This window comes from Eumetopias jubatus, unplaced genomic scaffold (genome assembly GCF_037043125.1).
Source record: "Eumetopias jubatus isolate StellerSeaLion01/CBP00866 unplaced genomic scaffold, mEumJub1_p1.0 scaffold_7, whole genome shotgun sequence".
Classification (NCBI taxonomy): Eukaryota; Metazoa; Chordata; class Mammalia; order Carnivora; family Otariidae; genus Eumetopias; species Eumetopias jubatus.
Genome location: NW_028274813.1, coordinates 35942897 through 35970284, shown reverse-complemented (window position 1 = coordinate 35970284; position 27388 = coordinate 35942897). Strand labels below are relative to the sequence as shown.

The 27388-nt window shown below is 39.5% G+C and overlaps 1 protein-coding gene across 4 annotated transcripts; it reads left to right on the top strand.

The window, feature by feature from the left end:
• The first annotated feature begins 233 nt into the window (after positions 1-233).
• ZBTB1 (zinc finger and BTB domain containing 1) lies at positions 234-27388 on the top strand. 4 transcript variants are annotated; one of them, XM_028115692.2, is made up of 3 exons: positions 234-964; positions 16154-18069; positions 25568-26657. In XM_028115692.2, exons 2-3 carry the CDS (start codon positions 16172-16174, stop codon positions 25602-25604), a joined length of 1935 nt encoding a protein of 644 aa, XP_027971493.1. In that variant the 5' UTR covers positions 234-964; positions 16154-16171; the 3' UTR covers positions 25605-26657. The 4 variants fall into 4 exon arrangements, 3 of the variants coding, with proteins under 3 accessions (XP_027971493.1, XP_027971425.1, XP_027971347.1); XM_028115624.2 differs by lacking the exon at positions 25568-26657 and adding an exon at positions 3343-3421 and having other exon boundaries at positions 16154-25559; XR_015768491.1 differs by having other exon boundaries at positions 235-964; positions 16154-22756; positions 25568-27388.

The following is a 27388-nucleotide window of genomic DNA, read 5'->3' as shown; positions in this document are numbered from 1 at the left end:
ACGAGCCTGAGCGTCACAGGCTCCCCACACACAACCGCGTGACCCGGGGACTTTCCCCAGGGGGTGCAAAAGCACAGCACTGCCTCGCTTTGGGGGTGGGGGTGGGGAAGGATGCGCCCGCGTGTTCGCGGGGAGAGGGGTGGGGGCGCGGGGCCAAGGAGGCCGAGCCGCTGGAGCCTGGGAGGGGAGGCGGGCTGGGTGGGGTGGGGCATGGCGGGGGAAGTGACTCAAGGCCAGAGGCGGACAGGCCCATGGCAGGCAGAGTGGGGGGAGCGCGGGGAATGGGCGACCCCGGACCGACTGGCGGCGCACGGGACAGGGCGAGGGTGCCGGCGACCCCAGAACGCGAGGGACGAACCGAGAGGGAAGGCCTAGCTGCTGAGCCCTCCGGGGCAGGGGTCTGACATCTGGACGGAGGGCGAAAACAGCATCCTGCCCTTGGGGAGTCGGGAGGAGCCCAGTCCCATCCAGCTGTGCAAACAGGAGGAGGAGGAGGAGGTCCCAAGCCTACCCTTGGGAGAGGGGCGAGAGGGGTGGTAAAGCCGCCGCCGCGACGGCCCCCGCGGTGCGGGTTGCGCCAGCCTCCCCGGAGCCCGACGCAGAAACTTGTTGCAAACAAACAGGCGACCGCGGGTGCCCCTAGCAGCCAGCGGCGGAGTGGGTGGGCGGGCGAGAGGGAGGGGAAGGCTGGCGGACGCCGCAGCGAACTGGTGGGCAGACCCGGAGTCGCCGCGTAAGCGGGGCCGGCTCAGTGCGGTGCGGCAGGCGCGGCTGTGCGGCAGCGGAAGTCCTTTGTTGCAGCACAGTCCCTGGCAGAGCCAGAGCCTCTCCGCGCAGCCCAGCCCGAACGCCGCGCGCCGCCGCCACTGCAGCTCGCGGCCCCTTCGCCTCCGCCCGCCTTTCCCGTGGCTGATTTGCCTTAAACTCCCTAAAACCTCCGCAGCCCCGGTTCCTGCTGCGGCCGGTGAGTATCTGCCAGTTGTGGGGCTATTTGCGCAACTTTGGCCCGGGCGGGAGGACGCGGGCCGCGGGCCTGGCGGAGTGCGGGGCCGGAGCGGTGCCGACCCGTGCGGGGATCCAGAGCGCGGAGGACGCGCCGCGAGGACCCGGCGACGGGCGGCTGCCGGGCCGCCTGCTCGATCCCGCCGTTCGCGGGCGCGCCTGGTCCGGGACGTGCGGCCTCCCTGGGTCGGAGGCGAAGCCCCCGCGGAGACTAGTTCCCAAATTAGTTACCTTCTTTTACCTTTCTTTCTCAGTCTTTATTTTTGGGGGGGGGGGAGGGGTGGGGAGGTGTAGACGGGAGGCGGGAGGACTCGGTTGATTGACGTGCCTAGAGCCCGCTTCTCTCAACTTACAGCTGCGGCTCCTCGGCGGGTGGGAGGGGAAGTGTCCCGGAGCCCGAGGCCGCAGACTTGGGCGCGCTCCGAGGGAGGAGGCGTAAGAGCCGTGCAAATTCTTGCCACGCTCTTTTTCACCCCCCTCTTGCCGGCACACACGCTTTTTGTTCAGTAAAAAGTAGTGAGTTTCGGGTTTGGGAATTTTCGGTGGAAAAGATGTTTCCTGGGAAGAACGTGCTTTCTAGTCCAGTGGTGGGCGCTTGCTAGAAGTTCTGTTAGTGTTCGGCAAATGTGTTGGGTGTAGATCGGGAGTCGTTACCACTAAAATATGTAGGCTTGGGTCTGAGCTCAGCCACCCTCCCAGTCCTAGGTAAACTAAGCAACGAACGCGTCTGTATGATCTGAAAGGTTGACATGACCTTTTCCAAATTGGGAGCGTCGGGGAGATGTCCATGAAAGTCCTTGATGTTTTCTGGGGACAGTAGGGCATTTGTATGTGTGTAATAATAACGACTCCAGTCGAGCTTAAACGTGGTAGGTACGCGCAGATTCTCCATTGGCCTGAGTGTATTTCCATACGGTATGTTTCACTGTCTCAAGGCAGGAAAACTTACAGGAACGATTTTCTCAAACCCAAGGAGTGGTTCCAGGCTTTTTGAGGCGACTTAGAATCAGTTTCATGATTTGAAGTTCAAGGCACTTTGGAGCAGAAATGGTGAAGGATGCAGTTCTCGTGTTAACCTCAAAGCAATCACTATCTTCTCCTTTGAAACGAAGAAATTCGATTTTATGAAATTTTGTCAGTGCAAATGGATATGATGGGGAGAATTGGGACAAAAAGATGAAGCTTGAATGATGGCTGGCCATCACAACCTCAAAATTTTTGATTCACTTGCTGGCTATCTAATAAAGTCTCAATAATAACTGAATGGCTTTGGGAGCTAGATGGGGGCTTCCTCATCCTAGAGAAAATTGAAAGGTAGTGGACCTGAAACTATTTTCAAAGATCAATAAAGACAGTCTGTAGTAGAGTCTTTAATTAACATCTTATATTCATTTTAAGAGATTTCTCCATTACAACCAAATTTTCAGTGTAGAATAACTCAGGTTGAGTGGCCTTTCCTGAAGCCTTTCTATTCTTCCCATTCTAATGGGATGCCCTACTTTGGGGGAGTAGTGGGGGAGCCCTGGTGCATCATTGTCAGAGAAAAAAGAAACCATATTTAACCAGGACCTTAGCAGGGCATGAGCACAGTCTCAGCCTCTTTGACCTTGTGTTTTGATTTCACATTAACAGTGCTAAATTTTTGTACTGTTTCTTTATTCTCTTTTGCCAGGCTCTGGAGAAGATTAGTTCATAGAACTTTTTAAGAGTGTCTCTGTGTTCCTTGTAGCACCATTTCCTACCCTAATGTGCAGGAGAAAAGTGCCTGCTTTCAGGCCTCTCCTCCTCCAGGCAGGAAAGTGCTAAGCCTTTGCTATTAATCTCTGGCCCAAAGGGGAGACAACCGTTTGGGATATAAAGGCAGAAAAGTTTCCGTAGATTTTTATTTTTAAGCTGTAATCTGTTGTCTTCCAAAAAAAATTGAGTTGTATTTGAAAAACATCTGCTTGAGAGGTCACTTTGGTCTCTATAGGATGTTTTCTCCTGATATTTTTTTTCTTGTGCTAGTATATTTTACCCTGAAATATTGACATTGTTATTCTTATATGCTTTTATGTGAACCAATTAAAAGTGAGTCATATATATTCTATTTTTTCCTCAAAATGGAAATACTTATAAAATCCATGCTTTGTAAAAATTCAACCTATACTAGAGTACATAAAATACAAAAATGAAAACCATTCTGATTGCCACTTCCCAGAGATAATAACTGTTAGTAGTACCTTGTTTAAAACAAGAAGAGGCAACATTTGATCATAACTGTGCTGTTGTGTATGCCTCACCCTGCCTAAGGATGGTCTGTGATGATTCATGGCCTTATGTTCTCTATTCCCTATTCAGGTTGGTGAGAATTGACTAGGTGGAGAAAAGGAATGTTTTGCATTGGACTGGTTTAAAATTCTATGATCAAGTAACAGACGTGAGTGTTTAAATATAACAGGATTGCTATTTTAAGTTTGTCCTTATGAAGTATTTACCTCGGTGGGCTAGTTCTCACACTTTTTCGGGCTAATGATGATGTCCAGCCTCTGATGGGTTGATTTATACTGGTCAAACTCATTAAAAAAAACCAGAAGCTTCATATTTGTAGAGAGTTGCATAATTTCATAGTTGGGAGGCAAGGAGTGGCTATATTTGCCATGAAGATATCCCTGTGCTGATATCCCTGTGCTGATACTGGTGTGAAGGCTTCCCCTTGATCAGTATCTAGAGGTAGCATGCCAAACGTCAAGGAAAGAAAATTCGAATGAAGAAGGGGATTAATGACTGTGCAGTTTTTAGATGTGGCATGGGAGGAGACGGCACATATTTCAGATAGATTTCCAACTATACTTACACTGTGGCTTGTATGGTAACTACAAGAGATCTTAGTCGAAGTACAGAATCATTTATTACTTAGCCTGGCAAGTAAGAAGAATGAGTGTGAAGTGGTTGATGATGTTCTGAAAACAACGCCCCAAAATAGTACATAGAAGTTTAATCACAGCATTATTTGATGTTCGGGACATGGGTTTTTTGTTTTTTTTTACACTACTCTTGCTTTGAGTTTAAAATCATTTTCCAAATAATATTGGAAAATTAAAGAATTAAATCACCAACCAGATTTTTCTTTTGTTATCTGTGTGAGATACACATAATCCTTTTTTCAAGATAACTAAAGAGTTCCATCTCCACTTTACATCTTTTAGTATTAGGGAAGGGCTTGTTCTGATAGGCCGTGGGAGTCAGCAGATGGAAGAGGAGATGGGGTGGGGGCAGGGCATTCTGCCTGCAATATGGGGCTCTGTGAGAGTGGGTGACTGGGAGGCTCAGGACGTTCCAAAGCGGCACTTCAGTTAATAGTCATTGCCAGGAAGAGTGTTGTCTGGCTTATAAAAGCTGAAACTCGGGGTTCTGAATCAAGACTCCAGAGTTCGAGTCCCATCTTCTACTTACAAAATGAGCACTTCAGTGATCAGCCACTAAACTTACTCACAAAATGGGGATAATGAAAATACCTGTCTCAGCGTTGTTGTGAGAATCAGTTGTTTAATGTATGGGAAATTGCTTTGTAAATTTTTGACCACTATGTAAAAGTTGCCATGATTGAAATAATGCAAAAAATGGAGTGCCTGGCAGGCTCATTCGGTGGAGCATGTGACTCTTGATCTCAGGGTCGTGACTTCGAGCCCCCTGGTAGGTTGTAGAGATTACAAGGAAGGAAGAATTGATAAGCAAAATAAAACACCTATTTCAACATTTATTCTTTCAAAATTGATCAAATATCAACTAAATGCCAAGCAGTTGTTAAAGGCTCTGGGGGATACAGTGATGACTAAGACAATGCCTTGATCTCAAGGAGCTTCCAGCAAAGCAAGGGAGCCACATAATTATAATCCCTGCCAAGAGTGTGGTGATAGACAACATTCAGTTTGGATGATAACATTTTTTTGTCATCATATAGTTGTAGGTAGGGTCTGTTTTGGAAGCACAGAAGAGGGGCATCTGCATTATCCTGGGATCAGGAAAAAAAAAAAATTCCCAAAGAGAGTGAGCTGGACATCGAAAAGGTTCTAAGCAAAGGGAATAGCATAGCATATATGAAAGCATGAAGGCTTTTGCTGTGGTAGGTCCTGGGTGTGAAGGGGAATCGTAAATCTTAAATAGATTTAAGGCTTAAAAATGGAGTTAAGCTTCTTAGAATGAACACACTTTTTTATGATACTTTATTGGTTTCAGTTTGTTGACTTTTAATTAGATAAGAGTGAAATTTTCAGGGTTTTGGTTGGAATTAAATAAGAAAAAGGTGGCTATAATTGGAAAAATTGGAGACAATACAAATTAAAAAGATGTATATATCTGCTGAGGGAAGGAGCCTGCGTAGCACTTCCCATTGTCCTAGAGCTGCCTCACCAGCTGCTCCTTCAGGAGCATTGACTGAATACTTACTGTATTGCACAGAAACAAGCTAACAGCCTTGCCTTCTGGTTGCTCATAATCTAGTGGGGAGACCTATGGACAGACACATAGATAACTGTGGTAGCCAATTTTTATTTAGCATTTACTCCTTGACAGCCACTGCCTTGTGATAACTCTAAACACTAGGAAGGATTATCATACCCATTCTCAGTTGAGAGAACTGAGGCACAAATTGCTTATGTAACCTGCTCAAGGTCACACACCTACTAAGTGGCAAAGCCAGAATTTGAACCGAGGCAATCTGGTTAGTCTGCCCTTTAACACCTACCTTATGTTACTGTTCTGATGATTAAAGTATAGCGTAAAAGTGCAAAATGATGATAAAGATGATATGATAAAGAGATGATAAAGAGTAATATCAAAACCTAAAATAGTGGGAGAGGGAGGTATTACAGAAGGTTTTCTGGAGGAGGTGATAAACTGATTCTTAGATATGTGGGAGGTTCAGGCAGAAGAGCCAATCGGGAATGAATAAAAATAGAGGTAAGAAATACATTAAGTATTTCTTGGGGTGGGGCAGAGTGGAGAGGGCAAGCAGTTTTATGCTACTTGAACATGAAGTTTGAAGCAAGAAGTAGCCAAACACAAGACTAGATGGGTGGACACTGTTGGCTTTGTATGCTTTGCTAAGGAGTTTGTACTTTAGCCTGAGGATACGTGAAGAGAACCATAGAGGGGTTTAAGCAGAATGATATGGTCTGATTTTTGTTCTTTATTAACTGTTTGAGGGTGAAGGATAGATTTGAGGAATCAGGAGGAGGAATTTGAGGAATAAGGAGCCTGTTGTAATAATGCAGGAGTGATGTTGAGGCCTCAGGAGGGCAGGGAAGGCAGGCATGGAATAGTGGGGCAGTTTTGAGAAATACTAGAAAATTGGTGAGACTTAATAGTTAACTATTAAGGGAGGGAGAAGTCCCAGGTGACTCCCAAGTAGCCTGGGTGATTGGTGCATGGCAGTGCCAGCAGAGACAGAGAACAAAGGGGGAGGAGCAGATTTAGGTGGGTCCCGAAGTCACAGAGGCACTTTGGAATAGATATAAGTTCCACAAAATGAACCCTGAGAATACCAAGAATACCGATGCCACGTGCAAAAAAAAAGTGACTTCCTGGTAAAGCTGCTTTTTGCTGAGAGAAGCCTACTGTTCACATGGTGCCCTCTAGTGGTCAGAAGATGCCATGTTGCCTCTTTAAGATGAACAGATCAAAATGTAGAGACTGCCTGGATTAAATACTTTTCTACTTTTTTTTTTCTTTAAGATTTATTTATTTATTTGAGAGCACGTGAGAGCACGAGTGGGGGAAGGGGCAGAGGGAGAGAATTCTGAAGTGGAATCATGAGCCTGGAGCCTGATGCAGGGCCCAATCCCAGGAGGACCTTGAGATCATGAGCTGAGTAAAACCGAGAGTCCGATGCTTAACCAATTGAGCCACCCAGGTGCTCCTTGCTTCTTCTTCTGGAGGGAGAGAGAAATATTCCAGAAGCCACAATGTTCACTTTGCTTTCTATGTGGATAAATTTATTTCCTAGACCTAACTGCTTACCTATAGTAACAACTCACTTATTCAGAAGTTATTTGGTTGGCAACCTCAGCTATCCAGTCCCCTGGTCAGAAACAAGACTAAAGCAAATCGTTGCCTATCAGCAATTAAAACAGATGAAACAAAGTGCAGGAATTAAAATCTTATCTCACAGGGCGCCTGGGTGGCTCAGTTGGTTACGCGACTGCCTTCGGCTCAGGTCATGATCCTGGAGTCCTGGGATCGAGTCCCACATCGGGCTCCCTGCTCAGCAGGGAGTCTGCTTCTCCCTCTGACCCTCTTCCCTCTCGTGCTATCTCTCATTCTCTCTCTCTCAAATAAATAAAATCTTTTAAAAAAATAAAATCTTATCTTACAGAATACTTCCCTAGGTCCTCTCAGAAAAATTATGTAAATTCAGCTTCAGTGAGTTTTTGTCTAATTTCATAAGCCATAACAGATTGAAATGGTGGGCAGCGGGGGATCAGCACCCTTTTTAGAAGTGATAGCTGTTGGCTTGACAAGCAAGGAGGCAGAAAAATACTAACCAGCCAACAAACCACAAACTCCCAAAGCACAACAGTCTCAGGCCATTTTGTGTAGGTGCAAACAACCCTTGCCAATTTGAATAGCTCCTGTATTTCAGTAAAACACGATGCAGAGGAGAAAGCAGACAACCAGTTGGTTCTGTACTCAGGGACCAGGATTGAAGAGCCAAGGGCCTTTAGTCAGCCACTAAAACTGGAAGTGACCTTGAGCATGTCTCTGAACCTCTTAGGGCCTCTGTTTTCTCATCTATAAAGCATCGGGTTGAACTTGATCACTTTATAAAATTCTATAAACTGTGTTCGCAATGATGACATTAATACTTAAGGAAAATTGTATTATGCTTGACTAAAAAGGCAAGAAATTGTTGTCTCTGATATGAGAACTCTGTGAGGATTATGATTATCCTTATATTACAGATGAGAAACACGGGTTTAAAGAGGTAAAGATGTTTCCTCATAGCTAAATAAGTGGTAAAGTTGGTATCCAAATCTGTTGGTGCCTGCTTCCTGAGCTCTTTTTAATACTTCATTTGAACAAGCATGCGTTGAGTGCCAACTATGTGGGCAGTGTGTGCTAGGTACAAGGGACACAAAGGCCATTAAGTCTCATCCTTACCCTTGACCTTTGGAGGTCAATGAGGTAGGCATTGCTGTATGATACCTCTGTTAGTACAAATGATAAAAGTCATGCTATAGCACTGTTAGGACTGATATAAAGCTACATTAGGGTTTTAAAAGATTTTAGGGTGTGAGCAGAGAACTGACTCACCATTTATAGCATTGTTTCTATGGGAATATGTGTTTCAAGTTCCAAATAACTAACTTAAAAATAAAGTTTTGGAACATAACCCAATTATAATTTCAGAACTTCCTGTGCTAAGTACTGAATTTACAGTCTAATAACCAGCCAGAATGCCTGTTTTAAAAAGTGAAAAAATGTTAACCTTGATTGTGTCTGTCATTTAAGTGTCTTGAAGTAAAACTTTTTATCTTTAGGAGCATCTACAAAACTGGTTCTTCCTGGAAATTTCAAGGAGAAAACCTAAGGAACTTAATTAAGTTTAGACATTGGACCGTATACTCTGGAAAATCATATTCTAGGAAATAATTTCGCCAGAGTGACCTTATTTTTATAGGTGACAAAATCACTGAGGCCATGATCTCAGGCTCAAGAGTCCTATTGCTTGTGTTCTAATCCCACCAAGTCCTCTGTGGCCTTACAGAAGTTATATAACGTTGCGTACAAGTACACATTATATATACACACACACATACATATATGCATGTATATGCACCCCCCCACACACACACCTGCTTAGACTAGAGTCTGACCATTGATAGTAAGGCTTAACAAATATTGGCTATTCCCATTATTGGTGTATTACAGTTGTCATTTACCTTTATAACCTCCATCTGCCAGTTCAGTAAAGCATATCTGCTTTCCCTCCCATTACATTTTCATGCTTTTGCTTATGCTGCTGTGTACCCCTCTCCCATTTCTTTACCTCCATGCTTATGCAGATACCTGAAATGCCTTTCCCCTTGCCTTCTATTTTTCTCTATGCTACTTATTCATTAAGGTTTCACTCAAGTCCTACATCCTTCCTAAAGCCTACTGTTCTAGTACAATCATGCTTTTTTTCCCCTCTAACTCTTGCTGAACTTTATTCAGTATAATTTAATACTTAATTATTCTCAAATTGTTTCTTGGTTCAAAATTTAATCCCTCATATGTAATTAGCCCTGTGTTTACCATCCTTCTCCACCCTCTACTTCAATGCTTTATGCAGTGTTAGGAATGTGGTAGGTGTTCGACACATTCTGATACTCTGATTTATTAACATAAGAGAATCCTTTCATTTCACTTCGGGCCTTTTTTTTTTTATGTTAGTCACCATACAGTACATCATTAGTTTTTTTTTTTTTTTAAGATTTTTATTTATTAGAGAGAGAGAGAACACAAGAGAGGGGAGGGTCAGAGGGAGAAGCAGACTCCCTGCTGAGCAGGGAGTCCATGTGGGACTCCAGGATCATGACCTGAGCCGAAGGCAGTCGCTTAACCAACTGAGCCACCCAGGCGTCCCCATCATTAGTTTTTGATGTAGTGTTCCATGATTCATTGTTTGCATATAACACCCAGTGCTCCATGCAACACGTGCCCTCCTTAATACCCATCATCTCGGGCCCTTAAAAAGGATAGTCTATAACCCTCAAATTAAATCTATATACATATATCCAATCATATAAGACACAGAAATAGGTATGAGAAAATGAATGTATATATCTAAATGATCTTTGAGATCCAGAGGTAATTGTTAGTAGTTCAGAGATTGGGGCACTGAATCAAGAGTCTAATGCTAGGCTCTGCTGCAGATTCTCACTGAGGCTATGCAAATTGTCCCCAGGGGAGCCTCCTTGGTCTTTGGCACACATTAAAAGGAGATTATTTGCTTTACAGAAGGAGTCACTCCAAAATTGTATCTCTAAGTTATTTCTTCATTCAGTTCATATGCTCATTTATAGGCCCTTCAATTATCATTTGACTAAGGCAGAGACAAAAGAAACTTTCAGCAAAGCTGTTTTTTCCAATTTAAGAGATTTATGGTGATGAAGGAAACGTATTTCTGATACTCTGTCAGTGAGAAATTTACTGAAATAGCTTACATGGTGTAACTTAGGGAACACGTCTATTGAGTAAGACTGGATGCACCTATACAGATAAAACAGCATTGTAGGTAGAGTTCAGATGTAGGTAGGTGCTTATGCAAGAGCATCCGGCCAGTAAACCCTATATTAAGGACTCCTGCCCAGTCTTTGCTAAGTGTTCTTTGCAGAAGGGCACATTTACATAGTCCCAGGTGGTTAGTACCCACCTGGGTGGTCAGGAGTCTGTCCTGTAATCCTACTACCTACTTTACCACAGTTAACTATCCCCTTGATACACTGTTAAACAGTCTTAGATCTTTGCCCTTCTATGAAATAAGAATGTTGGAGCAGATTAGATCTCTCTGAACTAAAAAATCTGTGGGTATCTAAATTAATATGCTGAATGCGCTTGGCGGCTGTTTTTGAATGAGATGAAACTTTCAAACTAAAAATTTAAAAAATCAGTGTAAAATGTTTTGCATCACCTAACTCCTTTCTCTTCTGGGAGAACTGCCTGCATACAGATATCCTTCTGGCCTTAGAACCCTTGGCTTCGGATCATTGGAAGTCCTACTCTCCCGCAGTCCTTGACTTCTAGCTGTAATAAACTTGTTTCACCAATGATACAGCTAGTAACACAAAAGCAATCACAGATTTCAGTTACAAAGACAGGAACAGCTAAACCCTCATGCGCTGTTGGTGGGGATGCAACCTGGTGCAGCCACTGGGGGAAACAGCATGGAGGGTCCTCAAAAAGTTAAAAATAGAACTACCCTACGACCCCTCAATTGCACTTCTGGGTGTTTACTCAAAGAATGCAAAAACACTAGTTTTTTTTTTTTAAGATTTTTATTTGAGAGAGAGTGTGCACGAGCGGGGGTAGGGTCAGAGGGAGAAGCAGACTCCCTGCTGAGCAGGGAGCCCGACGCGGAACTCGATCCCGGGACTCCAGGATCATGACCTGAGCTGAAGGCAGTCGCGTAACCAACTGAGCCACCCAGGCACCCCAAAAACACTAATTCAAAGGGAAATATGCACCTCTGCGATTAGAGCAGCATTACATACAATAGCCAAGATACGGAAGCAGCCCAAGTGTCCATCAATTGATAAACGGATAAAGAGGATGTGGTATATATACACAAGGGAATATTATTCAACCCTAAAAAAGAATGAAATCTTGCCATTTGCAATAACATGGATGGAGCTAGAGAGTATGATGCTAATTGAAATAAATCCGAGAAAGACAAATACCAGATGATTTTATTCATATGTGGAATTTAAGATACAAAACAAATGAGCAAAGGAGAAAAAAAGAGAGAGGCAAACCAAGAGACAGACTCTCAACTCTAGAGAACAAACCGATGGTTCCCAGAGGGGAGGTGGGGGTTGAGGGTGGGTGAAGTAGGGGATGGGGATTGAGGAGCGCACTTGTGATGAGCCCCAGGCGTTGTATGGAGGTGTTGAATCACGCCCGAAACTAGTATAACACTTGTATATTAACTTTACTGGAATTAAAATAAGAACAGCTAAAATAAAAGCAATCCTTTTATTTAAAACGTTTGCAAGCTTTACTATAAGATAAAGTTAGGGTTTTTTTGGTAGGATTATTAAGAATATCCAAAAATTGAAAGGAGAAAACTGCCTTTGGAATTTGAGTGAAATTGTTTTTAATTAAGTGAATGAATTTTTTAAATTTTAATGCAAAAATTATTCCCAAGAGATAAGCTAAAAGTCTCACAGGAATTTAGACCCCTTACCCCTGGTTCCTTGCCCTTCTTTTCTTTCTTTCTTTTTCTGTTTTTTTGGGGTTTGTTTTGTGTTGTGTTGTCAGTAGGCCTTCTCCAGGCTTTTCTGAGGGAGGTGTAACAAGAACAGAGTTGTTGGTACTACTATGTGTAGGACTGCTATGAGAAGTTACTCTGCCTTTTAAAGTCCTTTTTACTGGAACATGGAGGTTTGCATAATGAGGTCAGCCTAGAAGCTGTAGTGTTCGCATGGATTTTGTTCAGCGTCAAGCTCTGAGGGGAAGGTAGGGATATAGAGAGACATCTGAAGACAGTGGGACTCACACCCACGCCTTTCTGACCCAGAGCCCTTCTTCGTTCTTTCCACCAGAGCATGAAGCCTTCTTCCGCAGAGGAGGTACTTCACTGAATACATGTTGAATGAAGTCACTGAGGTAGAAAAAGTCAGGATTCTCCTCAGCGATGGGTCCTCGAGATCACAGAATACTGGTGCTAATGTCAATTCCTGGTACTTTATATATAGTGTCTGGCACCCAGAGCACTCCGTGCATATTTGTTGCATTAACAGATGTGCGTTAAAATGCCGTTGGTGCTCTTGTTTTTGTGTTTTGCTTATGTTAACACAGAATTTATTTTTACCGACTTAATTGAATTGTGGCCACAGCTGTAGCGGTACCTGTCATATTGGGGTTGTGTGTCGTTGCACCAGGTCTGGTGGCTGGCCATAAAACTGCTTTCCATTAGATTAGAAGAGTTCTTGGAACTCTTAAGCTCTTTATGTCATTATTTTAAGCACAGGAGATTTAAAACCTGAAAGTCTTTACAGATTAACTGCTGGCTTTCTTCTACTGGACTCATGTTTAGAAGGAAATTTTAAGGTTATCTAGCCAAACTTAGCTCCTGATGCTTGAATAAGCAACTGCCAGTCTTACTTCCATTAATTATCACATGTCAAGAACTATACATTTTACACATTGCTTCTATGAATCCACATGTTTGATATGTTATTATTATCCCCACTTTGACAGTTCAGGAAACTTGGGGTCAGTGAAGATAAATAAGGTGGCAAAGCCAGATTGGAACTCGGGTCTCTCGGATCCAAAGCCTGTGTTCTTTTCCTTGTATTATACTGTCCTCGGTGACATTTCATTCCTCTTCCATGCAGGGCATCCATTGTCCTCCAAAAGAGTTTGTTTCATTTTTTAACAACTCTTTATTACTAAAAATTTTTTTTGAGATAACATCTATCCTTCTGCCTCTTTCTCTTTATTACTTATTAAAGTTCTCTCTGAATCCCACAAAATGACTATAGACCTAGAACTCTCATCTTATATAAAATGGGCTTGGGGTCAGCATTTGTGTGTGTGTGTTTTCATTTTTTTTTTCCACCCTTTGAGTATGGTTTTGTTGTTGTTTGGATTTGTTTTATATACTTTTTAAAGCCCATTGGACAGTGAAGTTTAGGTAGTGGATTTACCTTGGTAAAGGTGGATTTACCTTGGTTCACTTACAGCTCCCTTATTACCAGGCATTTCAAATTATAAATAACATATTAATGAGTATCTTTGTACATACATTGCTTTTTGTATTAGGTACATACTGAGCATGCTTCCTCATTGGGTACAGACATCTGATTTACAGAAGGTTGAAAAGGTTGAAAGATTGTACCTATTTGACATGCTTGACCTGGCTTACAAAAATAGTACAATGGTTGCAATTTTAAGAAGGCAGTAGGTCTCATTATAGGCCACCTTCCTTTCTAGAGGCACATCCCTGGCTGTGCAACTCTCGTCATTAGGCAGGAAGAACAGGAAGAACAGGAAGAAGGAGGTAGGATAGGTCTTCAGGTAGTGGGGAAAAGGGATATGTAATCCACATGTGATCTGTGATGAACAGATAAAAAGCAAGTGGAAATAAGCTGTAGATACCTCTTAACTACCACTGCAGGGGTTCAAGGGTTTGGAGACTGAAGAGTGAACATTTGATTTCTCTGAACAGCTTGTTAAATGTTCTTTTTATGCTCAGATTGTGTAGGAATTTGTTTTAGGTAGAAGATAGATTCTGAAGTTTTATGTATACAGATTAAAAATTGAGGCTAAGGGGTGCCTGGGTGGCTCAGTTGTTAAGCGTCTGCCTTCGGCTCAGGTCTGGTCCCAGGGTCCTGGGATCTAGCCCCACATCAGGCTCCCTGCTCAGTGGGAAGCCTGCTTCTCCCTCTCCCACTCCCCCTGCTTGTGTTCCCTCTCTCGCTGTGTCTCTCTCTGTCAAATAAATAAAATCTTTAAAAAAGTTAAAAATAAAATAAAATAAATTGAGGCTAAAATTGGATCTTATTTTAGTTTTATAATATTACGGATAGGGCTTCTAATGCTTTTAATGTTTTCCTCTCCCTCTTTACCCAAAGTCAACTCACTACATTAATAATATTTATAGTGTCTACCATATGTTCAGTGAAGAAAACTAGTTGCAGAAAGGTATATATAGAATGATACCATTTAGGGGGTGCCTGGATGGCTCAGTTGGTTAAGCATCTGCCTTCAGCTCAGGTCATGATCCCAGAGTCCTGTGATCAAGCCCCAGGTCGGGTCGGGCTCCCTGCTCTGCGGGGAGCCTCCTTCTCCCTCTGCCTGTAGCTCCCCCCTGCTTGTGCTCTCTCTCTGTTAAATAAATGAATAAAATCTTAAAAAAAAAAAAAAAGGATGATACCATTTAGGTTAAAAAAAAACACACAGCAAGAGCAAAAACTATGTACTTGGGCACATAACAGGTACTCAATATCTGTTGACTCTGTATGGATACATATAAACAGATCTGAAGATACACAATCCAGGGTGTTTGGAGACGTTACCTCTGGGAAGAGGTATGTGACCTAAGGTGTGTTTTTATTCTATTTACTTATATATTTGAATTTTTTGCACGTTACTTTGTATACTTTTTTTAACAATTAAAAAATGAAGAAAAATTTACCATTTAAGGATAGACACCTCCTTCCCTAATGGATCCACTGCCTTGTTATACCCTAAAGTGCATGCCCAGCAATATAAGACATATTCTGACTCTATAGAATGACTGCTTCTCTAATAATCAAGAAAAAAGGCATTGATCAAACCTATTTGCTTGTGGCCATTTCCATATAATCTAATAAGCATTTTAAATAGAATTTTTTCTATGGAAATTTTCAAACGTACAAAAATAGAATTATACCTATTCTCCCAGCCTCAGTAGTTATCAACATATGGCCAATCTTCTATCATCTATAGCCCCCACACCCACCTCACTGGATTATTTTCTAGTGTATTTTAATCTTTTTTTTTTTAAGATTTTATTTTTTATTCATGAGAGAGAGAGAGAGAGAGGCAGAGGGAGAAGCAGGTTCCCAAGGAGCAGGGAGCCTGATGCGGGACTCGATCCCAGGACCTTGGGATCATGACCTGAGCTGAAGGCAGACGCTTAACCATCTGAGCCACCCAGGCGCCCTAATCTTTTTTTTTTAAAGATTTTATTTATTTATTTGACAGAGACACAGTGAGAGGGGGAACACAAGCAGGGGGAGTGGGAGAGGGTGAAGCAGGCTTCCAGCTGAGCAGGGAGCCCAATGTGGGGCTCGATCCCAGGACCCTGGGGATCATGACCTGAGCCGAAGGCAGATACTCAATGACTGAGCCACCCAGGCGCCCCTCTAGTGTATTTTAGATTCTATCATTTCATCTATAAATATGTCAGTATGTATATATAAAAGATAGGGACTCTTTTAACAACCAAAATACACTCATCACACTTAAAAAATGAGCAATAGTTCCTTAGTATCAATTTTGTGAGAAGTTTTTAATACTCTGCAATTTAGTTATGTACTTTAAGTTGCTATTTTACTTACTTTCACTGTTTGTATCCTTCAGGTACTTTTAAACTTTTTCCTTTCACATTTAGCATACATTTTCCCCCATAGAGGTGTGATGAAACCAAAATGATGGTTTTTACTTTGGATACCTTAGCTTGTGTTTTCTTAAAATCAAACTGAGAAGCTTGAGTAAATGGCTGGGTTATCTTCATCTTCACATCTGAAAAATGATTCAGGTGTATATTACTGAGTTTTGCTACATTAGAATGGAGAGCTACTTATACCTTTATTGTGATGGCAAAATCACGCCCATCCCAATGTATGATCAAAGTGATTCTTCTTTTCAAGTGCTTTTCTAAAGATATCTTGTCTGACTTTAATGCTTTTGTTTCACATAGGTCTCTAAATAATAGAAGATGGCAAAGCCCAGCCACAGCAGCTACGTCCTCCAGCAGCTGAACAACCAAAGGGAGTGGGGTTTTCTCTGTGACTGTTGCATTGCCATCGACGACATTTACTTTCAAGCGCACAAAGCGGTTCTGGCTGCCTGTAGCTCCTACTTTAGAATGTTTTTCATGAACCATCAGCACAGCACCGCACAACTGAATCTCAGCAACATGAAAATCAGTGCCGAGTGTTTTGATCTCATTTTGCAGTTTATGTACTTAGGAAAGATTATGACTGCACCCTCCAGTTTTGAGCAGTTTAAGGTGGCGATGAACTACCTGCAGCTGTACAACGTTCCTGACTGCTTAGAAGACATTCAGGATGCAGACTGTTCTAGTTCAAAGTGTTCATCTTCTGCCTCCAGCAAACAGAACAGCAAAATGATATTTGGAGTAAGAATGTATGAAGACACAGTGGCTAGAAATGGCAGTGAAGCCAACAAGTGGTGTGCAGAGCCAAGTTCAACAGTAAATACACCACACAATAGAGAGCCTGATGAAGAGTCTTTACAGTTAGGCAATTTTCCTGAACCACTATTTGATGTATGTAAAAAAAGTTCTGTGTCCAAATTATCAGCTCCAAAAGAACGCGTGTCACGGCGCTTTGGACGGAGTTTTACCTGTGATAGTTGTGGATTTGGCTTTAGCTGTGAAAAATTGTTAGATGAGCATGTACTAACCTGTACTAACAGACATTCGTACCAAAACACAAGATCCTATCACAGAATAGTGGATATTAGAGATGGAAAAGATGGTACTATCAAAGCCGAATTTGGTGAAAAGGAATCTTCCAAAGCATTTTCCACACAGACAGACAAATACAGAGGAGACACCAGCCAAACTGCTGATGATTCGACTTCAACCACCGGAAGCCGAAAAAGTAGCACAGTGGAGTCTGAACTAGCCAACGAGGAAAAAAGCAGAGCTGCTGAGAGGAAAAGAATCATTATCAAGATGGAGCCAGAAGATGTTCCCACAGATGAACTGAAAGACTTTAACATTATTAAAGTGACTGATAAAGACTGTAATGAGTCCACTGACAACGACGAATTAGAAGATGAACCTGAAGAGCCATTTTACAGATACTATGTTGAAGAAGATATCAGTATTAAGAAAAGTGGTAGGAAAACTCTAAAACCTCGGATGTCGATAAATGCTGATGAAAGGGGTGGTTTAGAAAATATAAGGCCCCCTAACAACAGCAGTCCAGTACAGGAGGATCCCGAAAATGCATCCTGTGAGCTCTGCGGACTCACAATAACAGAAGAGGACCTGTCATCTCATTACTTAGCCAAACACATCGAAAATATCTGTGCATGTGGGAAATGTGGACAGATCCTCGTTAAGGGGAGGCAGCTTCAGGAACATGCTCAAAGATGTGGGGAACCCCAGGATCTGACAATGAACGGGTTAGGAAATACGGAGGAGAAGATGGACATGGAAGAGAATCCTGACGAGCAGTCAGAAATAAGAGATATGTTTGTGGAAATGTTGGATGATTTTAGGGACAATCATTTCCCGATAAACAGTATCCAAAAAAAGCAGTTATTCAAACATTCTGCCTGTCCTTTTCGATGTCCTAATTGTGGCCAGCGTTTTGAAACTGAAAATCTAGTGGTTGAACATATGTCTAGCTGCCTAGACCAGGACGTGTTTAAGAGTGCCATCATGGAAGAAAATGAAAGAGATCACAGACGAAAGCATTTTTGTAATCTCTGTGGCAAAGGATTTTATCAGCGGTGTCACTTAAGAGAACACTATACTGTTCATACTAAGGAAAAACAGTTTGTTTGTCAGACATGTGGAAAGCAGTTTTTAAGAGAACGTCAGTTGCGACTGCACAATGATATGCACAAAGGCATGGCCAGGTATGTCTGTTCCATTTGTGATCAAGGAAACTTCAGAAAACATGACCATGTACGGCATATGATTTCTCATTTATCTGCTGGTGAGACTATATGCCAGGTCTGCTTTCAGATATTCCCAAATAATGAACAGTTGGAACAGCACATGGATGTTCATCTGTATACATGTGGAATATGTGGAGCAAAGTTTAATTTGAGGAAAGATATGAGATCACATTATAATGCCAAGCATTTGAAAAGAACATAAGTGATTTTCTACTGTACTAATGTTTAGTTGATAGCAGACAAAACACCAAAGCAAAGGATATGAGCTATTTAGAAATTGATCTTATAAGATGAATTGTTGGGAAAAAAATTTCAAGGCCCTTTTACCTTTAATATTTTTGTTTAGGATCTTAAGTATCTACATTTTAGGTGTTATTAAATGTTTATCATTTTTGTTATTTCTTAATAGAATTCTTTGATTTTAGTTTGTTTTAGCTATGATTAAAATTACTTTTCAATGTAGACTACAAGTGGTTGTTACCTCTTCAATGACTATTAAACTTTAGTTTTTTTTTATCATAAGGTGATGACTTTACTATTTCTATGTGGGTTTTTTTTTAAGGTTATCCTGTGAAATTTTAAATCCAACGTCATTGGCCATTCATGTTTATTTAAAAAACTTTTTTTAAGTAATTAGTTCTTTGAAACTATCTCATCAACTTTTAGCTTTTTTTTTTGTAAGTTTAACAGAGATTTAGCCACTGTTTATTCCCCCTTCTTATCAATGAAATTCATATTCTTAAATTGACATGCTTATTAGGCAGGTTAGGTGCATTGACTCTAAACTTGAAGGTTGACATGGGCTCAAACTTGGCCTAAAAACATTGATGGACCTAAGGAAATTCCTATAAATGAATATTTCCTATAATTGATAAAATATTATCATTTAATAATCACATTTAAAACTTATATTAAGTGTAAAACCCAATGACTTTACCCCAGTTGAGAAATTAGTGGGGACAAGTCATTTTGTTTTATGATAGGAAATTTAACTATGATAGTTAATTAAAAAGACATATCTTGTATTCACTTAAAGTAATTTAAGATATTCTGATTTCTACAGTGTGTTAGTTTATCAATTATTTTTGTTTATAAATAGACTTTAATAGCTCTCTAGGAATATGACATCTAAAGGAAAATGATTTTTCACCTTTAAAATTACATACTTTTGGAACTTTGAGATTTGAGAAAGCTGCCATGTATATTGATAAATCAAATAAAATAAAGAAATCAATTACAAATCTGGTTGTTCTATAAAAGTAGAGTGTGGAAAAAAATGTCTTGTGTTTTATACTAAGATTTGGAGAAAATGTGTTGTGGCAAATTGCAGTTTTATCACCATGCTCTTACTATTTTTTTTTTTTCTGTAAAGGACTACAAGATTTGAGCACTATAATATAATCACAGAGCATATAAGTGGAAATAGTTTATCACTTTTTAGTTAAAGTAGTATTGTTAGGTGTTGCTGACACAGGGTCTATATGAATTACATGTGAATTAAAACACTGGCAAAACTGACCCCACCAATAAACACATCTATTGAGTAGAATGCCTTTTAATGTGAATTACTTGCATTGTAATACCCTTCTCATAATGAAAGGGATTTTAAATAACATCTGTATTTAAAGTATAATTTTGTAATTATGAACAGTAACTTCACATTGCTCTTTTTGTTTACATTGGATTTTTAAGATATGCAAGTCATATTTTTCTATACAATTTGCATAAAAGAATACATTGCCAAGAGAATTGAGAGACATACTGACTAACACAGATCTAGTTGTAAGAGAAGTAATAGAGCACAGTGTGAGCTCAGAGATTTGTGGGGATACACTGTGGTGTTAAGTAAGAATAGGAACAGTACAGGAGGCATATGGTATGAGAACAAAATAATGGGAAATGGAGATGGGTGAAATACACTAAAAGATAAACGAGAAGTAAGGAGTTTTTTAAAAAAGCCACATAGCAGGGGCGCCTGGGTGGCTCAGTCATTAAGGGTCTACCTTAGGCTCAGGTCATGATCCCAGGGTCCTGGGATCGAGCCCCACGTTGGGCTCCCTGCTCGGCAGGAAGCCTGTTTCTCCCTCTCCCACTCCCCTTGCTTGTGTTCCCTCTCTCGCTGTGTCTGTCAAATAAATTAAAAATCTTTAAAAAAAAAAAAAAGCCACATAGCAGGAAAAGTGATTCATCTTAGCCTTGGACACAGTAGTTTATCAAGGAATTCAATCTGAAATGCAACCTTAAATGAAATATGGTGTATACATTACTGATAGGAACCTGCTAAAAGTTCTGTAACAAACCCAGAGACCATCAGAGGCTTGTCTAAAGAGAGAAGATAAACTCATTCCAAATTTCTAAACTATTTATATAGTATCTTAGGTAGACATAATTTTTAGGGGGATCACTTTTTTCCATAACCCTCATGAAAATCTATTGCAGTGTCTTCCCACCATTAAAGAATAGGGTTTTTTCTAAATACTACCATGCTGTAAAAAGGATTATATATTCCATTAGGAAAAGGGGGGAGGGATAATTTAGTGTTTTGACAGTACTAACAGCCAACAATTAGCAAGCAAATATATAAACATTGAACATGATCTAACAAACTGAGATGTTTATGGTTTCACAAAGCACCACCTCACCATGCTGTCTCCTCCCAGTTTCATATTACACAGGACACCTTGTGTCATGTTTTGGAACTAGCTATAGGGCAGCACAGGCTTCAGAAGTAAGTGTCTTGTACAGATTTTCCTTAAGAAGGCAGAGAGTACATTTAAAGGCTTCTTGCCTCTTAAGGGGAATGAAAAATGTCTGACACCTCTCCAACCCAGTTTCCTCCGACTTTCTTCCTCTGCTGGGGTTACAGAGCTGTACCTCCTTGCTATTGCTTCTTGCCCTCAATGCTGGGAAGGCAATGAATCAACATTGTGGAAGCTGCCTTCTCAATTTATGAAATTAGCCTCCAAATCCAAAAAATGAAAGGAAAATCTAGACAGATAGATGAGGAAGCTTATGTCTTACAGAATCTTGCTTAAAGGGCCTGTTGGTTCTCCAGCAAGAAATCCTGGAGAGATGGAGTCAGAGCCTTAACAAGCTTGTCACTAGTTACAGTGCAACTCAGAGGTTATAATTCTTTAGTAACAGGACTAAAAATCTCAGATTAATAAAGCACAACAGGGCAGCAGTGGAGTAGGACTCAGAAATTTGTCTTAATCTCTCCCATATTTTTAAAGTAAAAATATTCAGAGAAATGACTCATGCATAAAATGATACACAGCTAATATTTAATGTATGAAGTTTGAATATGGACAAAACTTAGAAGAAAGTACGTTAAGTATCTCAGGGGCTAGTTATAAAACTAAAAGAAAATAAGGAGAGACTTGGCTAGGGCAGTCAGAGCATCAGTTAAAAGGAAAAACAATAGACTGACATGAAAAATCATATTTAAGTACCGTAGTTGAGAACAAAAAAAAAAAAAATGTAAAAGTTGAATAAAAAACATTTGGAATTGTCTAGGTGAGAGTAGAGATTTAAGTAATTTGATAGGTTAAAATAATATTGATACATTAAAATAATTACAGCTATAAAATGCCTAATAAAACAATTTCTGTGAACATGCCAAGGATGTGCCTAAATACTTGAGATGATATACCAACTTTTATATTCTAAAAAACGGGGAAGAGAGATTGGTGGTGGTTGGCAGCTTTCTCCCTGGTTAAACGATACTTGTTCCTCTACACCCCTAGTTAAGGAACTTACATATTTAATAGATCCCTGGAAAATCCCCCCCCAAAGAACCAACTTAACAGTTAAACAAAACTTGCCATCGTTAACAAAAAGGTAAACTAGTATCAATCATAAGAAAAAACCTGAATGTGTATGTACACATTGAAAATAAAGGAATTTGGTGTATTTCTTAATTTTTAATGGGTTTTATGAGTTAAAATTCTTTTTTTTTCTGCCATTAATCTACTTGATCAGTTCCTCATCTTTCCTCACCAGCCCCACCTCCTCTGTAACAAATGCTTCTAGAATGGTGATAAATGCCAGTGTTGTACAGGCACCCTAACCTTAACAACGCCTAAGATTCCAGGGTGCCAAAAAGCTCGTGAGGACATATCCTTGGGAAAGGTCCCCCCCATCTCCTTGATACTTGAGGTGTAGTGCACAGGGTGACAGAGTGCATGCCAGTGAACTGAAGCAAGTAGGGTTCTTTTGGGTGTTAAGAGCCTGAAGCTGCTGCCCAGATTTGGACGCCTGTGATCTGTCCATCCTAGAGCTCTCACTGAGTAAGCCTGGCATCCATTTAGGTAGTGTTCTTTAGGCTCTGCTAAGTGCTTTACAATACACAATGTTAATTAAATCTCACAGCTGTATGAGGTAAGTATTATTCTAATTTTCCAGATGGGGCACTGAGGTTCAGAGAGACTGGAGTATTTTTCCTAAGATCACAGAAATTAAACACTAGAGCTGGAGTTTGAACCTACACCTCTTTGATTTCCGCATGCCTGTACTTAAGCACTAAGCCACATACCTCACCTCCCAAGAGGTACAAAGAAGGGCCTTTTCAGCCTAGGAACACATGTGATCAAGCTCCTATGAAACTCTGTGCTCCATGTTCATCATCTGTGGTCTGCTGTGCCTGGTAAGGTAGTGGGTACCTAATGAACATGTTGGATAATGTGAAAATATATCAGTTGGAAACAAAACTTTCTATTTGAATGGGTCACTCAGAATGATGTTTTAGAAATACTAAATATTGACATGGTTTAATTTTCCTTTATTTAAACTAAAACCTTTAGTGGTATTATCAGCCATTTTGGAGGGCCCATTGTTAAGTGCTCAAAAAAAATTAATTTGAATTCAACTTCTATATTTCTACCTCTGTGACTTTTTTCTCTTTTGTTTTCCCTATTCCTGACCTTTATGTTTTAATCTCCAACCAATCACCATTTTATTGGTTATGAAACTGATGAGTTCAATAATTCAAATCATTTGAAAATATTCCCAAGAAAAACCAGGACCCCAGAATAACCAGTTTCCTCTTTTTGTCTTAATAGATGATGTGGATAAGAAAATTTTCATTTCTTTGGGTAAAAAAAACAAAACAAAATCCCTAACTGCCATATTGTGATTGATTAAAGTTTATAGTCTAAGCTTGTCTAAAAACAAAGGTTATTATTCTAGCTATTTATAATTCAATTACCAAAAATATTTAGTGTTAACTTATAAAGACAGTCTTACTCATAAAAGAAATGAAAGATAATTACAGGAAACAACTGTTTATGCACCCTAACCTAGCAGCAAACTTTAAGAACATGAACATTTAATGCTTTAAGTGAAACAATCCCCCTCCCAATCTAATCTGATTTTAACTTTATGCATCTATTGCCTGATTTCTAAAACCTATGCAATAGGTTTTACTACTGCTATATTAAATTTACTACTTTAATGGTCTTTCTACCATCTGCCAAATGTTATTTTTTAAGTGAAAAGAGAAAAATAAGGTAATGAAGACTCCATAGATGATGTCTATATAATCACTTAGGTGGCCCACTTTCATTGCCTCTATCAAACTCAAGGACATATTACTTGGTAACATGGGTAGAGTCTCCTACTAAAACCAGATGAAATTTAGCTACTTATAAATTTATCTGCTGACAAAAGGCAAAGATGCAAGGATTTAAAATGCAAGGACTTTTGTGTCTGTATTAGTAAATATGAATATTAACTAAATGACAATAATAGCTTGTGAACTCATGCTAATTTTGAACTAATTTAATACCACTTACATGTTTATATTCATATGCTTAGTTGACTTTAGCGTTAAGAAGCTTAAGTCCTATTTATTTCCTTTTACTTAGGAGAACCAAATCATTGAGGTCCATTGGTAGTGACAGAATTGTTCATCCTTCCTATCAAAATGTACCACAGATCACTGGGGGGCAGAAGCCATTATAATTTCTCATTATCTTACTCATTTGCAGAAAAGATAGTGTGAAGATTACAATCCAGTACTTGGCTCTGAATTGAATGTATCAATATACAAATCACCATTTCAATAAGAAGGCACAGGAAACTCTAGGGCCAGGGGGATGACAAATATGTAAAAGACATTTCATTTCAGAATTAGGAATATTAACAATTTTATGTGAGAAAATTTGCATAACCCTCTGTACTTACCTATCTGAGAAAGGAATACAGTCAGGTAGACAGCCTACGAAGCCCCCAATTAAGCTTTATTTTGAAAGTTACTATGTTGTTTTTATTATACTTAAACCAATTGCTGGGCGCCTGGGTGGCTCAGATGGTTAAGCGTCTGCCTTCAGCTCGGGTCGTGGTCCCGGGGTCCTGGGATCGGGTCCTGCATCGGGCTCCCTGCTCCTTGGGAGCCTGCTTCTCCCTCTGCCTCTCTCTCTCTCTGTCTCTCTCTCTCTCTGTCTCTCATGAATAAATGAATAAAATCTTTAAAAAAAAAAAAAAAAACCAATTGCTTATACCAGTCAGAATCAGCCGAGCTCATTTTTAGATGACAGAAATATAATTCTGTCCAGATTATGAAAGTCATCTTTTCTTTCAAACACTTGTGCATTCCCTGATGTGGGATAAAATATTTTAAAAGACAATCACTTTGTTAAAAAAAAAAAAAAAACTAGGGCAAAGCATTGTTGCAAAAAATATAATTCTACCCAGAATCACTGGGGCAGTTTAGGAGAGTTATGAACTTAGGAACTGGAAGGAAAACTCCCCGGTGTGTGTATGTATATACTTTATTTTCATTTGCAGAGTGTACAACATTTAATATTTGAAGAAAACAATGTTAGCTTGATGGGTGGAGGCACTCAGTAAAAAGAACATGAACTTTTAAATTTGTTGGATCTATCTTTCAACCAGAGATTTACCATTAACAAGTTGAAGTACATTGCGGGGCACCTGGCTGATTCAGTTGGTAGAGCATGTGGTGCTCATTGATCTTGGGCTCGTGAGTTCGAGCCCCACCTTGGGTGTAGAGATTATTTAAATAAGTAAACCTAAAAAAAAGTTAAAGTACATTGTATGTAAAATTATTTGATTTGAAGGAAGACACTTCCTAACTGCTTCCTTCCTCCCTACTTTCCTCTACCTGGCTGACCTCCCATCTTTTCATATGGCATGTGTCCTACCCATTCTAGCTTGAATCATGCAAGAAAAAAAGTGGCCTTAAAGCTCAAGAATTATATTAGTAATAAGAACACCTTATATTTGAAGGGTATGATGAGTTACATTAAGGAAGAAATTAAATAAATTTAAGTCCCAGGAACTATGCTTTCGTTCCCATTCTTTGTTGTAGTAATGCTGTGCTGGCCTGGTGCCAAAAGCCATGAATATTCTGACCTAAGAATTATGTTGTATCTTGTAAAGCAGTCAACTTGTAATATTATTTTTCTTGAGAGTTTTGTCTTTTTCTGTGTGGCAGTGGTGAAATAGGGCCTTCTAAACCTCTGGAGAAGTGAGATCTGAATTTGGAGAGGACATGGGGAAGAATCAATCTTCAACAGATAATCTTTAAGTCCAGACCCAGGAATATCAGATCTGAAGTGACACCATCTTTTCTGTCTTCCTGACAAACCTCATCAATCCCAAAAGTTCCAGTTTCAAGGATCCAAGAAAACTCAGTAAAGATCACTTTGGAATCACTTGGCTGTGACAAAATTGATTCATGATGACTCTCCTAGTATTTTTGGAAAATCTGCTCAAGAAAAGTAACTAAAATATTCATATGACATCAGTGGTTAAAGCTACACTAAGGTGAAACTTTATATGCTAATTATCTTCCATGGTCCCTTCTAAAATAAAAGGGCTTACTAGGCTACTATAAATATATTATAAAGAGATAATAACATATCTGTGTAACACATATAATCCTAAACTTAAAATAATCTGAATCACAGTTTATATATTATGAAATGTAGTTAGACAATTAAAAAAATTATACCCCAAAATCTGTAGTTTAGAGTATAAATAAAAAGATGTGGGTACAGAGGAAAAAAAAAGTGAGACCAATATTTTAACAAGATAATGTAGTTATTACTCATTGTAATGTAACATTTGCCCTTCCTCTTTTTCACTGTATATATCAGTCACAAACTTGATTATTAATATTAATGAAGTTCCCTTTTAAGACTGTTAACTTGAGGGGGAAAAACAGAAGTGGTTATTACTTCAATAGTGGTAGATTTTCATAAATCACAGACAACAAAAAGAATATATCTTAAGACACATTATTTTCTTCTGAACTTAGCAATACAATCTAATAACAAAGAATGAGTTTCTGTTAAATATTTATTCTTGGTGTTAATGTATAATACCATTATTTCTCAGCTTTCAAATTTCAAGATAAAATTCAACCAAGTATTGAGTGAAACAATGATTTCTGTGTTTTTAAAAACCTTTCACTAGGAAATGAAATGTTTGATGAGATTTTAACCTGGCTTCAAATACTTTGGTTTATAAATATATGCTCATAAACACATTTCTTAACCATATGCCTCTTTATAGCCATATTATTTCCTTATTGTGAATATACTTGTAGTTTTACTTTTGGTTAACCTATCTATCCAATTCATTATTATTATTATTATTTTGTTCTTATGCAGTATCATGATGTTATATATTTTCAGAAATGCTTATTTTGTTTTTATATCTATTTCTTCAAATGTTTTAATAAAGAGTTACACAAAGAAATCTAACTTAGAGTATACATAATAGTATATGTAGACGTAAAGTCATTTAAAATCTCTAGCTCTAAAGTGGGATGATAACTTAAATATTCATTCTACTAATCAGACTAACAAAAAATTAGATAAAGTTAGTTAGAATGTGATAGTGGGTATAGGGGCCTGAAGGGAGAAGAGAAATGCACTAAAGACTTCAAATTCATATGAATTCAACTGCTTCAAGAGAAATGAGTTTAGAAAAGTGTTAGATTATAAAAAACAAAAACAAAATAAAAAACTATAGCTAATCTCTTGGGAACCATATAAAACGGCAGACTTCTAACAAGTAGGAAACAGACAAGATAAAAGATTACTGATAATTAAAGGTACCAGATCAATATAGCAGAGATTCAACAAATAATTTTTGACTGACTGGTAGAAGTAGATTCAGAAAAGAATATGAATTGAATTTTGACTGTACTAAACTACAAATGTAATGAATTACAATAATTATATGTGATATAAATGCATTCTATGTGATTATTTTCTGTATATCAGTATAAAATGGAGTTACTGAGTTA

Coding starts and splice junctions, on each gene's coding strand:
- ZBTB1 (XM_028115624.2), top strand. CDS start 16,172: ATGGCAAAGCCCAGCCACAGCAGCTACGTCCTCCAGCAGCTGAACAAC.